Here is a 14,448-nt window from a genome sequence, read left to right on the forward strand (position 1 = left end):
CTCCGTCCCCAGTCAACGCTAACTCCCCGAACACCATTCTAGGCTCCGCGTCTCTGAATCTGGCTGCTCGGGGTCTCCCAGGTCACTGGCATCAGACACTTGTGTGTCCTTGTGTGTCTGGCTTCTGTCACTCAGTCTAATGTTGTTCGGGGTTCATTCGTGTTGCAGCATATGTCAGAATTCCCTTCCCTTTTAAGGCTGACCCGTTATAACTTTGGAGAAATTTATAATCTTAAGACACATGAGCACGCTGGGAAAGAGGGAGGGTAGGGCAGCTTCCCCCAGGCCGAGTTCACGCCCGAGTCTTTTGGAGGCACCGTGGGTAGCCAGGACTCCCCCGGCGAGATGTGGGGCCCTTTATCTAGTGACCCACGGCCCAGCAGTCAAGGCGAGGGACGACTGCTGACTTCAGTACGATCCCCTGTCCGGCAGGGAGCTCTTTCGTGTTGAGAGCTCGTCCAGGCCAACCGGGGGGCACCTCTTTCTTTTTATAGCTGAGTGAGTGAAGGAATAACATGCCCGTATAATTAGGTGGTCGGATGAAGGGAAATATTTAAACCGTAGGTTGAAGTGGTGCCTTCAAAGGCTGAGAGGCTATTTTCAAGGGCTTAAAAAAAGACAATCACAGCCCGTGCAATCTAGAATTTCCTCCAAGGATGCAATTTGAAGGCCCACAAATGTGAAGTCATTGCTCCGTCCCCTCTCCTTCACTCCTGGTCCCACTGCAAGGTGCTGTGGACAGGGGCCTGGAGGGGGAGAGGAGTCACCCACCGTGAGCCGGAAGGGGTACGTGTTGTCCCCCAGCTTCTTCATCAGGCTCTCCTGCAGTTTCGTGGGCGCACTGGTGGCCTCCACGGGCGGGAACACCTGGGCCTGAGAGAAGTACAGGTCCCTGCGGAAGCTCAGGCCGATCACATCGATGTCCTCCTGGCCGTAGCGGAAGGCGCAAGTCAGAGATACATACACTGGAAGGGAGACAGAGGAGGGCAGGCTTGTGCCATCGGCATGGCGCCCCCGCCTGGCCGCGTGCGCACGGGCAACCGTGGACCCTGCCCGCCCCTCCCCAGCAGCGCTCACCCACCAGCCTCTGGAGGGGACGGGGTTTGAGAACCACACCACCCAGCCAGCCTACACCCTTCTGGAGATCCAGCACCTTCCCTGGGGCTTGTGTTGATTACTCTAAAGACCTGTGTGAGTCAGAAGATGGGGAGGCACCTTCCATGAGCACTATTTTGCCTACAGACTCCCTTGTGTCCTCCATCCCACCACCCCCTTCTCTCGACCCACCCGCTTGGGGACCTCGGGAGGCTTTTAACAGAGAGTGAAGGTGATTAGCAGAGGGAAACAGCGTTAGGGAGCAAGACAGATTGGGGATCGGCCAGAGCAGCGGGACAGGCGCTCGTGGACCAAGAGGAGAGAAGCAACTAAATCCCAGAAACGCTTTTTTCACCTTGCTCAGAAACTTATCAAGCATTCTCTAAGTCAACACCTCTGAAAATTCAATTTAATTAAACAGACATAATCCATGCCTCCAGTGGACCGAAAGGATTATACGAAACTATAGGTTTTGAGGGTGGACTGTGTACAAGTCTTTAATGGGGTAAATAAAAGCACACAACGTGCATTCTTCTTGAACAGAAAGCATGTCAGAAGTGGTCCCCCCAAGTCCCTAGAAGTCATTAGTTGGTGGATTTTGTCTATGTCTTCACCACGAAGCTCAGAAGAGCCACTGATCCCTTGCCTGCCCCTCATCCAGTGTTTGTGAGAGCAAGGTGCCCAGAGATGACCTGGCGTTATGCCTCCCTCACTGGACACTGCTTACCCTCAGAGCAGGTGCCCGTCTCTGGCCACGGGTGTGGGCTTTCCAGGCTCAAACCAGGCTCCTCCAGGTGCCGCCGAGAAGCATGGCGCCCAGGAGGAAGTCAGAGACAATAGAAGAGCCATGCCCCCTCAGTGCTGACGGCCCCACATCTGATGTGCTCCCATGGGCACCCCCAGGGGTGGGAGTAATTCCTTGGGGTTGCCAGTAGCAACCACTCCAAAGAGCGTAGTTAGAATGGAATTGAGTCAGTGACATTATCATAAGATAACTCAGGTCTGTCCTGATTTAGTTTACACAGCTGTCATTAACACCAAACTACTGGCCCCACACATCACAGCTGCCGGAGATCGGCAAGGATGCTCTGCTTTAGAACCACCACGGTCAGCATTAAAAAAAAAAAGTAGTATCCAGCAGGCTCGATTTCCCCCTTTTGGGATAAACCCACCAAGGAGCCCTCTTGAGTTTTGCCCCTGGCACAGCTGGTGGAGCCCATGGACCTACCCTCCATGCTCCATCCACCGTTTACCTATCCTGCCGCCCTGGCCAAGCGGCTCCCCTGGGTCTTTACCTTCATCTGGGAAATGGGGACAGTGAGCTCCGATGGGAACAGGACAGTGTCCTGAAGATTATACGAGGGAACGTGGGTGACAGGGCCTGGAGGTGATGGGTGTGCGAGAGAGCACCTGCTGTTTCCCGCTCCTCCTCCCCAGAGATCAGACCAGACCTGTTCCTGGGAGAACGAGAAGCCCGGCTCACCTTTCTTTTCCTTCACAAGCTCGGGATCTACCAACACGACACCATCTAAACCAAAAGGGAGACAACAATGAGGGCAGAGAAGATGAAAGAGACCAGACGGGGTGCCTGGGTGGCTCAGTCGTTAAGTGTCTGCCTTCAGCTCAGGTCATGATCCCAGGGTCCTGGGATTGAGACCCGCATCAGGCTCCCTGCTCCGCGGGAAGCCTGCTTCTCCCTCTCCCACTCCCCCTGCTTGTGTTCCCTCTCTTGCTATCTCTCTCTGTCAAATAAATAAATAAAATCTTAAAAAAAAAAAAGTTGAAAGAGACCAGAGGCCTTCTTTATATATTTATCTGTAGTTTTTGTTTTGTTTTTCAAGGAGTTTCCATACCCAGCGTGGAGCCCGAAGCAGGGCTTGAACTCACAACCCCAAGATCAAGACCTGAGCTGAGATCAAGAGTCAAGACTCTTAACCGACTGAGCCACCTCTCTGCAGTTTTTAATTGCACAAGGAATCCATGTTCATTATAGGAAAATTAGAAAGGGAAGTTAAGCAAAGAATAAACAAAGTCGCCCAAATATCCACCACTCAGAGATACCCATTGTCAAGATACTGGCGCAGAATTTTTTTACTACATGTATATACACTTACATGGATGTTTTTACTAAAAAAACGAGATCCCACAATACAGACTGTTCAGTTAACTGCTTTTCTCATACAACTATAAATTGCAAACATCTATTCTTACACAAACACACATATAATACATACTCACCATTTTAATGGCCACACATGGCTCCATTGAATGGACATACCATAAGTTATTTAATTAACCCCCCCGTTAGGGCATTTATTTCCAATTTCCCCCATTATCATGAATATTGTGATGAACATCCTTACAGATACATTTTTGTATCCATCAACAGTAGAACTGGATTTGGATTTCAATGACATAGTGCCAAATGACCTTCCAGAAAGCATTCTGCTCAGGGACATTCTCATCCTCAAGTGCCTAGAAACGCCAGGTTTTTTACACTCTCTCTTTTTAAAAATAGCTATTTTAGTTGAAATAATTATCGATTCACAGGAAGTTGCAAAGATAGCACAGAGAAGTCCCTCTGTATCTTTCATTCAGTTTCTCCTGGTGGTTACATCTTAGATAATTGTAGTACAATATCGAAACCAGGAAGCTGATACGGGGTACAGTGTATGTACAGTTCTAAGTCATTTGATCTCATGTGGAGGTTGACAGTTCCCTCACCAAAGAGCTATCTCTTGGGTCATCCCCTCCCCCCAGCATCCATCCTTAGCATGCCCCCCCCAACTACTGATAAGTTTACCATTCCTATAATTTCATCATCCCTAGATTGTTATCTAAGTGAAGTCATACAGTCTTTTGAGATTGGCTCTTCCACTCAGCATGAGACTCTTGAGATCCATACACTATTGTATCAGTGGCTCGTTCTTTTTTACTGCCGAGTAGAGTTTCATGGTATGGATTGCCACAGCTTGTTTCAACTGGTTCACCTATTGAGAGACATTCTGGTTCCTTCCAGTTTGGAGAGATCACAGATAAAGCTGTCATAAACTATCGCGAATGGGTTTTTGTGTAGATGTGAGTTTCATTTCTCTGGGATGAGTGCCAGGGAATGCAATTGCTGGGTCAGATGGTAAGTATATGTTTAATTTTTTTTTTTAAAGATTTTATTTATTTATTTGAGAGAGAGAGAATGAGAGAGAGCACACGAGAGGGGGGAGGGTCAGAGGGAGAAGCAGACTCCCTGCTGAGCAGGGAGCCCGATGCGGGACTCGATCCCGGGACTCCAGGATCATGACCTGAGCTGAAGGCAGTCGCTTAACCAACTGAGCCACCCAGGCGCCCAGTATATGTTTAATTTTTAAAGAAACCGCCAAACGATTTTCCAGAGTAGGTGTTCCATTTTACATTCCCGCCAGCAATGTATGAGTGATTTGTTTTCTCAACATCCTCACCATCTTTTGGTATTGTCACTATTTTAATTTTAGCCATTCTGACAGGTGTATAATGATATTTCAATCCAATGTGGTTTAATTTGCATTTCCCTAATGGATAATGATGCTGACCATTTTTCCATGGGCTTCTTTGCCATCCATATATCTTCTTCGATGAACTGCTTTTCATGTTTTTTGTACATTTTCTAACTGGATTTTGTCTTTCTTACTGCTGAGTTTCTTTATATAGTCTAGAAATGAGTCCTTTGTCTCCCCCATGCTCTGAAATGGTTTCCAATCAGCCAGTGGCTACCTCGCTGATGTTTTAATTTGCATTTCTTTGATTAGATTATCAGCAGAGATGATTTGAAGAAATACAAAAGTAGCAGTTGTCTAATGGCTTTAAGGAAAACCAGCATTAAAATTAAAATCTCACTCCAAACTCAACTTACCAACAGGCTCTACTTGTTCAATATGGTCTATATAGTCTCTCTTCCCCAGATAGATGCTCACCTGTAGGAAGAACAGATGCGGATTCTAAGTGGCCAAAGAACACTAGCGCATGCAAGTTAAAAATCAGCAACAAGCAAAAAAGCCCCCCAAGGCCCCCCAAACGTGGCAACAACTGGCACATTTTGATTAGTCTTGAGAAGACTTGCTGCCTGGCTCTGCAGTTTGCCCAGCACCTCCTCTCTCCCCGCTTGGCTGTGGGCAGGGACTATGGATTACAGGCAAGTTGTGCTCTCTCTTCAGCCCCATAAATCTGCTCCAAGGAAGACTTCCCACCCCTCTGGATGGTCCCTGTTCTCCCACCTTTTCCCACCAAGCCCAGGTCTGACATTAACCAGGTGACCTTGTTGAATTCACTGATGATACTTTAGTGGAAAGTTAGACTTATGTAAATGAGGCTCCTCCTGACATTTAAGTCTCTTATTTCTGTCTGTGAATGAAAGGTTTCCCCTCCTCATTAGAAGAATTTCTGAACTGAGCCAAGAAGCAGGAGTCCCAGAATCCCTGAAATCCAACCAGGTGAGCTGCTAGACAGGTACGCCAGAACCCATGCTCTGAGCAAGAGGGGCGGGGGAGTTGGGGGGCAATGATCGCTGTTTCGGTCCTCTTCCTGTCTGTTCTGTGCCCTTGGCAGTGAGAGTCTCTGCCAACCCCCTTTGTGGAAGGGCATGGATCGTGTTCCCCATCACTCACCGCTCTAAGCCACAGGACAGTGAGTGCCTTGATGGTAGGAATTCTTTCATCTCTTGGCCATCAAGTTTCTACCACAGTACCTGGTACACAACAGGATTCTAATCTACATTTGCTAAGGGCACCAATGAGTGAGTGTGTACATCTACCTAGCCCCCTTCTTCCTTAACCCTCTTAAATTCGTATTCTTATGTCCATGAACTCCCAGAATCATTTCTGTTGGCATTCAATCATCTAGTATTTCCACCCCCTCATATCAGATATCCTGGAGTGAATCCCTATACCTTCACAGTTATTTGATGTTGAAGCACCCAAAGGACTACATAGTCAGGTGGCTGGGAAGGAGGTAGGTGTTGGATGGTGTGAGGATGTTTTCTGGACAAAACAAAACAAAACAAAACAAAACCAAAAACAGTGTATACAAAGCCCAGAATCAAGAGAATGCTTCTGGAACCAATGGCTTCATCTGCAGGTGAATGGCCACCAAATAGGGATGCAGGCTGATGCCAGAAAGGGTCTTACAGGACCCAATCCTAAAGACTCTAAGAAGATGTTAAAGCATTTTTTTAAGATTTTATTTATTTATGAGAGAGAGAGAGCGCACGTAGGGGAGGGGCAGAGAGAGAGGGAGAAGCAGGCTCCCGGCTGAGCAGGCAGCCTGACGAGGGACTCCATCCCAGGACCCTGAGATCATGATTTGAGCTGAAGGCAGATGCTTAACCGACTGAGTCATCCAGGTGTCCCCAATGTTGAAGTATTTTAAGCAGGATGAAAGACCTGCAGCTGAACAGCATTTGGAGTGTTTATCGTGTCTCAGGGGCCAAGCTCAGCACTGTCTACATTATTTCACTGGATCCCCATAACTACTCTGTGAGATAGAAATTAGCCCCATTTTATGGAGGATACGACGTTGGCAGCAAAGTGGAGAATGAATGGATGAGGGGAAAGCCAGTTAGGCATCTGATTGAGGTTGGCAGTAGGGAAGACTGAAGGTAGGTGGAGAGAGTGTGTTTTCTTCTTTTTCAAGCTTTAGCTGTGGAGGAAGAGGAAATGGAAAGGCAATAGGGTCAAGGGGAGTTTGTTGGTTGTTGTCTTTAAGATGCATGAGGTCTGTACTTGTTTTTACGCTCAGGCAAAGTACTGGTAGGGAGCGAGAGGCTGACGGTGGAGGACGCTAGTGAGGAGGTGGACCCTGAGGCCCAGGTGTAACTAGCATGAACCTCAGATGGGAGCACAGGCATGTCCTCTGCTACAGTTGGAAGGGGAGGGCAGGAAAGGGGCAGAGCAGGAAGAGTAATGGTGCTGAACAATGTGGGACTGTGGCCTACCTGCTGCTTGCTCAACCAACAAACCAAGCACCCTTCTTCCTGGATACAAGTTGCCAATTATGTTCAGGGTTCACCATCCCCCATGGGGTCCCGCGCTAAGAGAGGCCAGCCCCAGAGGATGGTTCTTGATTGGCCTGATCCAATTATGATTATCCAATTCCTTTTGGCTCAGGGCTGGTTTAGGGTGTGCATGTGACCCAGTTTTGACCAATGAGATATGAGAGAAGTCTGCTGGAGGGCTGCTGGGAAAATATTTTCCCACTCTTTAGAAGAGATACCAGGAAGTAAGAGCCTCTTCCTTCTTCAGGAAGGAAGTGAGGGTGAGACACCTGGAGCTAGAGTAGCCATCTTGCCACCAGCTGGAGGATGAAGATCACAGCAGAGGGCAGAGGGCAGAGAATCACAGAGAAATGGGCCCAGGGCTCCTGGTGCACCATGCCTGGAGCCATACAGAGCTTGCAATTGGAATAGTCTTACTATGTGAGACATTAATGGGTGGATTCTCCCCCCATATACAGCAATTCTAAATTTCTTGGTTCAAAGGTTTTCTATAGGTATGAGGGGGGGATAAAAGTGGGAAAATGACATGGCCCGGCAGGAGTGGTTTCTCTCTTCTTCTGCCAGAAGTCAAGACAAAGTGTGCTGGGAAGACACAAAGTTGGGAGAGAGTTTGGGGAATGAATTGTTGAGGGGGTCCCCAAATTATCACCCCAAAGTGGAGTTCCTCAGCTGGGAGTAGAAAGGACAGAGAGTGCCTGGTACAGATCTGTTTTTCTTGTGTTGCACTATGAGGATCAGAGAGTTTCCTTTGGGCCCAATATAGGCTTAACATTTGAGAAACCCTAGAGAAAAAATCCAAAGTTCAGGTTTACAAAGCACAGAAAATAGAGCTCTGAGAAGTCCCTTGATTACCTGCTTTCAGAACCGCGTGTGCTGGGTAAGCGTCTAATTGCACTGATGATGATTCTCTGGGTCCTGCACCTTGACTCAGTGTCAGAAACAGTCCCCAGGGCTAAGCTGCTGGAGTAAAGAGCGACCGAATCCAACTGTATGAAGAGCCTTTGAAAGCAAAATTCTCAACCACTTCTATGGGAATGTCTCAGAAGTGAACCAGAAGAATGATCTAGATCCACCCTGTCCAGCACAGTAGCAACAAGGTACAGGTAGCTTCAGGACACTTGAAATATGGCCATTCCAAACTGACACGTGCTATAAATGGAGAATACGCACCAGACTTCAAAGACTTAGCAAATGAACGTAAAATGTCATCAATAACTTTTATATCATTTGCATGTTGAAGTGATAGTTTTTTGCATATACTGGGTTAAATAAAATACATGATAAAATGAATTCCACCTGTTTCTTCTTTTTTATTGTGGCAGCTACACGCTTTAAAATAACATTTGCAGCTGGAGTTGGACGGCGCCGAGCTAGATTGTCAGCCCCTAAGAAGCCAATGAATGGAGTAAGAAGACCCTGTCCATGGAGCCTGTGGGGTGACCTTCCGTCAGGCCTCCCATGCCAGAAGTTCATGGGCACATCTAGACCGTCTACTGAGCCCCCGATGGAGCCAACAGGGGCATCATCTCTGCTGATACACAAGCGGCCCGGATATTGGTAGCCATGTTCCCTTACCCAGTGGCCCTGAGCCAAGTGCGGATTGAAGGCATGGTGGCTGGGGTAGGTGCACGGAAGATAGAGCTGCCCTAGTCCAGCACTGGGGCTTTCCCCAGGCAGGCAGCAAGAAGACAAAGGGCCCCGCAAGTTAGTATCGACAAAGCAGTGTTTGAAATGGTTAAGTCATTCGTTCAAGGCCAGCTAGGAAAACAAGTAAAATTGGAAGTAAGAGGGTGGGGACTGAGAGATGAGGAGAAAATTAAGGGTCTCAGGGCTAAGTTCTTTAAGAGACTGAAAAGAAGTTGTATGTGTGCAATTCATTCGATTACATCTCATTCATCATTCATCGCAAATAGCAACGGAACACAGACACAGAGCTTCCCTCAGCCTCTCAGGATTTTAGTGTTGATCGTGTCTTTTTTTTTTAAGTAATCTCTACACCCAATGCGGGGCTTGAACTCATGAGATCAGCAGTTGCATGCTCTGCCAGGTGCCCCATGTCTATTCTCAAAAAAGCTCCTTTAAGAAACCTTTTTTTTCCCCTCAAGCCACTCACTTCTGTACCACTTACCGACTTGTCCCGGGAGATCTTCTTGAAGATCACATGGTTGGGTGCAGACTTGCTGCTCTTGGCATTGGCGGCCATGGTACGTGTCCCTGGCAGCTGGCTTCTCCCACCTCGGGGTGTGCGTCAGGTGTCAGCGGGCTGTGGAAAGGGAAAACGAGGCTGCATGTGCAGCCAGGCACATTCTGGGTATAAAACCTACCCGTGAGGTCCTGCGTGCCCAGTAGACATCTACTTGTATCTGCTTAAATATCGATGTTCGATGAAATAAGGCCTCTCTGTCTAGCGTTTATGACACCTTGGGGGGCTTTTTTTTTAGAACATGTGTTTTCTTTTTCTCGATAAGCCTCAAACATTTCTTAGTAAACCTCAGCTGGAAGGTTTGACTTCCTGACTAGCCTTCGCCGGGTCGGATTTAAAATTCTATCACGATGATGTCCCATGGTAATTAGAATAGGAAAGGTTCCCGAAAACCACAACATAACCACTTCACAAATATCGTTTTCAAGATATGTTAAATCCCCAGGAGTCCTGTCCTGTTCTCCCACCGCTCCCCAGCTTGACACACAGTGGAAGGGCCGTCTTAGCTGTCTGGACCTCAGTGCACCCTGAGTCTCGTTAACAAGCAAAGTCCGTGAAACCACACGGAAAAGGGGAAACTATGGCAGACTGACCACAGGAAAACACCCATGGTCCTGCCCCTTGCTCTCCCTGTGCCTGCCCCAGGTCTGAGAAGCCTTGGGCCGGGGGTGGTCATGTACCTTGTGCAGCCAGCCTGATGAGCCCGGGAGGTGAGGAGAGGGGCTCTGTCCCTCCGGGGTGAGCGGCCGGCCCCTGCTCTGTGTAACCAGATGACCCTGCCAAGGCCCCTGGCTTGACGTGTGTGGGGGAATTTGTAGGGGATCTGGAGAGGGGGCCCACACCCACGTCTCAATGTCTAGAAGCCAAATCCCACTTAAGGAGCAGAGTGGAAATGGGATTAGGGTTGAGACGGGTGAACTGGTGGTTTCAGCAGTTCTAGGCATTAGGCAAAGGCCTCTAGTCTTTTTCCAGAGGGGCTCACAGATGTGGGAGCTCCAGTGGGGAAGGCGTGGTGGGAGGGATGAGAGCTAAAGAAAAGCTCCTTTCTATTCTAACCCTCTTTGGGTTCTGGAAATAGACTGATTATCCCTTCACTCCCAGTATCACTAGGACAGGGGATTTTCCAGTGCTCAACAGACTTGATTAAACTCAGCAGGCAGCTAATGCAACCTTGCGTGTGGGGATAGAAACAAAAAGGTCAAGGAGAAATGTCAACCTCAAGATGAACCCTGGTGTTACACAAGCCAAACCGATGTGGGAAACAAAGGCAGGAGGAAATGCAGATAAAATTCACTGTCCTTGTAACCTGAAGCCCACTGACAAACACTTGAGGCAGGCTGAGCATAATGTTCCTCCAGGAAGCTCCTGTCTTAATGTTAATGGCTTGCTGGAGAGAAAAACTACCTTAGCTTGACAATAGCCAGGCCTCCAGTATCCTGTAAATCTTCTTCAGCATATGAAAATCCTTTCGGAAGTTCCCTTTGTCTTGACTTTCCCCAACCCCAAAATATATAGTCAGTTGTTCCTCACAACCCCGGACCAGCAGCTCTCTCTGCCCACTGGTCCTGGCCCCGTGCTCTAATAAAAGCACCTTTTTGCACCGAAGACGTCTCAAGAATTCTTTCTTGGCCGTCGGCTCCGGACCCCAACAACACTACTCCAAAAACACGTCAGAACCAGACAGGTCCTCTCCTCCACCCCACGCCCTATTGATTATGGAGACGAGTGTTGTCAATTCCTCCCCCTCCCTGTACCCCCACCTCCCCAGTGTCTCTGGAATCTGTCCTCATCTTCTCTTCCCCAGAGCCTCCTCCTGCGTCCACAGCACCCCCTTTGCTTTCCTGGACCATAATGTCTCCTGCTGTCTGACTCCGTCCATCTCCAGCCTCCAGGCCCTTCTCCACAGTGGACGAGGGCCCTTCCGAGCCCTGATCTGTCCTCTCCGCTTAGTATCTCCCGCTGTTCTCAGAAAGGACTTGGGCACCCACTTTCCACATCATCCTGCACCACACCCCCCTGCTCCCCCACACTGTTCTTTTTGCCTAGAACAATCCTCTTCTCTCTTCAACTTGCTGACTCCTTTCACACTTCAGTTGCTGGAAGAGAGGAGTCCCATCCTTGGGAGCCTTCCCCAACCTCCCTCACGGGCTGGGTTGGAGGCACAGTTGCCTTTGACCTTGTGTGGGAGATTATTGTATGGTCTCTCTTCCCTTACTTGACTCGAGGCTCCAGAAGGGCAGGGGCCCGTCCCGTTGTTTCCCTCACCATTGCGTTCAACAGCTGCTTCCAAGAACATTCAGGGAATAAACAGACGGGACTCTGTAGCCATTAACACATTTACATATTGAACTTGACATGGTATCTGGGAATGAAGCAAGTCTAAGCAGAAAGCTTGTTCTAACATTTGAAATGTTAGCATCTGTGGAAACTTCCGGGGGTTTCCTCCCTGCCTAGACAATGCCTGCAAGCCCTCCAAGATTTGATCCCTTGTTACCTCTGACCCTCTTTTTTTTTTTTTTTTTAAGTAGGTTTCATGCCCAGGATGGAGCGCAATGCGGGGCTTGAACCCACAACCCTGAGATCAAGACCTGAGCTTGACCAACTGAGCCACTCCGGCGCCCCTGACCTTAGTTCTCACTACTCACCCACTTTGCTCCAGCCCACTTGTTTTCTTTGCTTTTCTTCAACCCTGCCTTAAGGCCTTTGCCTTCTTCCCCTTCTGGAACACTCTTCCCACAGAGAGCCCCTTGGTTTGCTTCCTGTGTTGCTCTCGGTCTTTACTTCAGTGTGACCCCATTCACCCTGCTGCCTATCACGCGCCGCTTCACCCAAAACTCGCCGCCTCCTCTGCATTATTTTTCTCCATAGCACTTGTCACTGTGTCCCATGCGTGTATCTTGTTTCCTGTCTGTCCCCTGCCCCGTCGTTACTAGCATGTAAGCTCCGGGAGTGCAGAGATTCTTCTTTGTACCTATCCCATCTCCAGCATCTAGAAGAGGGATCTCACTATACTTACAGCACATGGAGGAGTCACTGGAGGAGTCAGCAACAGTGTGAGAGCTGGTAATAGCTAAAATTAAGAAACAATATTTTCAATTTCTATGGGAGAAAACTTTTTTTTTTAACAGAGAAATGCCAGCTACTAAATGCAAAAGGAATGATGGAAGTAGAAAAACATGCTTTGACAAACTCTGATTGGAATAATCATGACTTTTGATTTGCTGTATGTTTTTAAGTTTGTTTGTTTAAGTAAACTCTATGCCCAACATGGGGCTCAAACTCACAATCCCAAGATCAAGAGTTGCATGGTCTTCAGATGGAGCCAACGAGGTGCCCCCTATTTTCTGTGTTTCTGATGCTTTGACATCCGGGGCTCTGCGGACACTGGAGAGACTGCCCCTCCCAGGGCTACCCCTTTCCCTAGAGACAGCAAACTGCCTTTTATATGCAAACTAACCAATCGGAGCCCAGGCACCTCAGTGGCCTTGGTTCCTCCTGGGACAGGCTTGAGCCACTAGTGCTTTGCCCTAATCATCCCCAGACCAGGATTCAGCCAACTGGAGAAAGCCCATCACCATAGAGCCAGATGAAGTTATTCAAACTCTCCAATCTTAAACCCACTTATCTTGCCTCACCAGTTGTTTCCTGTGGAAACCACAAGAAGACTCTTGCCCATGTTTTCCCCTCCATCCCTCTGCCTCCTGACCAAACATGGTGCTTCCCCAGGTGGCCCTAAGTGGCAGAGGCTGCCCCCTCCTTTCAAGAACTGTAACAAATTATCTTTTCAGAGGCCATTGCTTCCTGATCTGTTGGTCTTATCATAGCTGAATGATCGTAAAATTCCCTCTAAAATTACTGATGAAATGATTGACTCAAACAAAGATTATTCATTGGGGTCAAAACCATCAGGTGAAGAGCTGATGGAGATATGGCTGTCCCTGTTAGCACCACAGTGATGGCAAATGGATCCTGGGCTCATCACAAGGTGCTAGCCTGGCTGCACAGCGGGAGACCAGGCATGGTCCATGGTCAATCTTAGCATTGACAATGGTGCCAGCCAGACATGATGTATCACCTTGGGTGAACTGGAATCCATTAAGCATTTTGACATCACTTCTGGTTTATGGGAAATGTGGGGAACAGAGGAACAAGCTAGAAGACACCATGAGAGAGCTCTCAGATGAACGGAAAAGTAGCTGGTGTCTTTCATAAGCCAATGTCACAGAAAAGGGAGGTACTCAATTAAAAGACACTCAAGGGACTCAACATCCAGATGTAATGCGTGGTCCCAGACTGGATCTCCAGTTGAAAAACAGGATCTACAGGACATTTGGCTCCATCAGGAAATCTGAATAGGGTCTAGGTGACGTGTAAGACAGAAATATCTGGAATAGGAAGGTAGAGATTGTGACCACACAAAGGTCATAGGATGGCATGTGTAATACGACCACACCTTGCAAACGCACACACACGTACGCATACCTATATGTATATCCACATATATGCATTATATGCATGATCTTCAAGGATACGTACTAAGGAGCTAACAGTGGTCTCTGTGTGGTAGGTATGTCAGGTTTTATTTGTATTTAATTTTTTTTTCTTGTCTGTAATTTAAAATTTTTCTCCAATGGGAATGCAAGCTGGTGCAGCCACTCTGGAAAACAGTATGGAGGTTCCTCAAAAAGTTGAAAATAGAGCTACCATACGATCCAGCAATTGCACTACTGGGTATTTACCCCAAAGACACAAATGTAGGGATCCGAAGGGGAACGTGCACCCCAATGTTTATAGCAGCAATGTCCACAATAGACAGACTATGGAAAGAGCCAAGATGTCCATCAACAGATGAATGGATAAAGAAGATGTGGTGTATATATATACAATGGAATATTATGCAGCCATCAAAAGGAATGAAATCTTGCCATTTGCAACAACGTGGATGGAACTGGAGGGTATTATGCTGAGCGAAATAAGTCAGTTGGAGAAAGACATGTATCATATGATCTCATTGATATGAGGAATTCATAGTCTCAGGAAACAAACTGAGGGTTGCTGGAGTGGTGGGCGGGGTGGGAGGGATGGGGTGGCTGGGTGATAGACACTGGGGAGGGTGTGTGCTATGGTG

The 14,448-nt window shown here is 48.0% G+C and overlaps 1 protein-coding gene across 1 annotated transcript in view; it reads right to left on the minus strand.

The window, feature by feature from the left end:
- Positions 1-14,448, minus strand: part of SAG (S-antigen visual arrestin) — a 39,751-nt gene that overhangs the window by 18,059 nt on the left and 7,244 nt on the right. The window contains exons 2-6 of the mRNA XM_081813373.1: positions 12,337-12,390; positions 9,246-9,380; positions 4,982-5,042; positions 2,579-2,623; positions 772-965 (exon numbers count right to left, since the gene is read on the minus strand). Coding sequence (XP_081669499.1) covers positions 772-965; positions 2,579-2,623; positions 4,982-5,042; positions 9,246-9,320 — 375 coding nt within the window. The 5' untranslated portion in view covers positions 9,321-9,380; positions 12,337-12,390. The remainder of the gene's footprint in view (positions 1-771; positions 966-2,578; positions 2,624-4,981; positions 5,043-9,245; positions 9,381-12,336; positions 12,391-14,448) is intronic.

This window comes from Leptonychotes weddellii, chromosome 3, assembly GCF_054177405.1.
Source record: "Leptonychotes weddellii isolate Sample4059 chromosome 3, ASM5417740v2, whole genome shotgun sequence".
Lineage (NCBI taxonomy): Eukaryota > Metazoa > Chordata > Mammalia > Carnivora > Phocidae > Leptonychotes > Leptonychotes weddellii.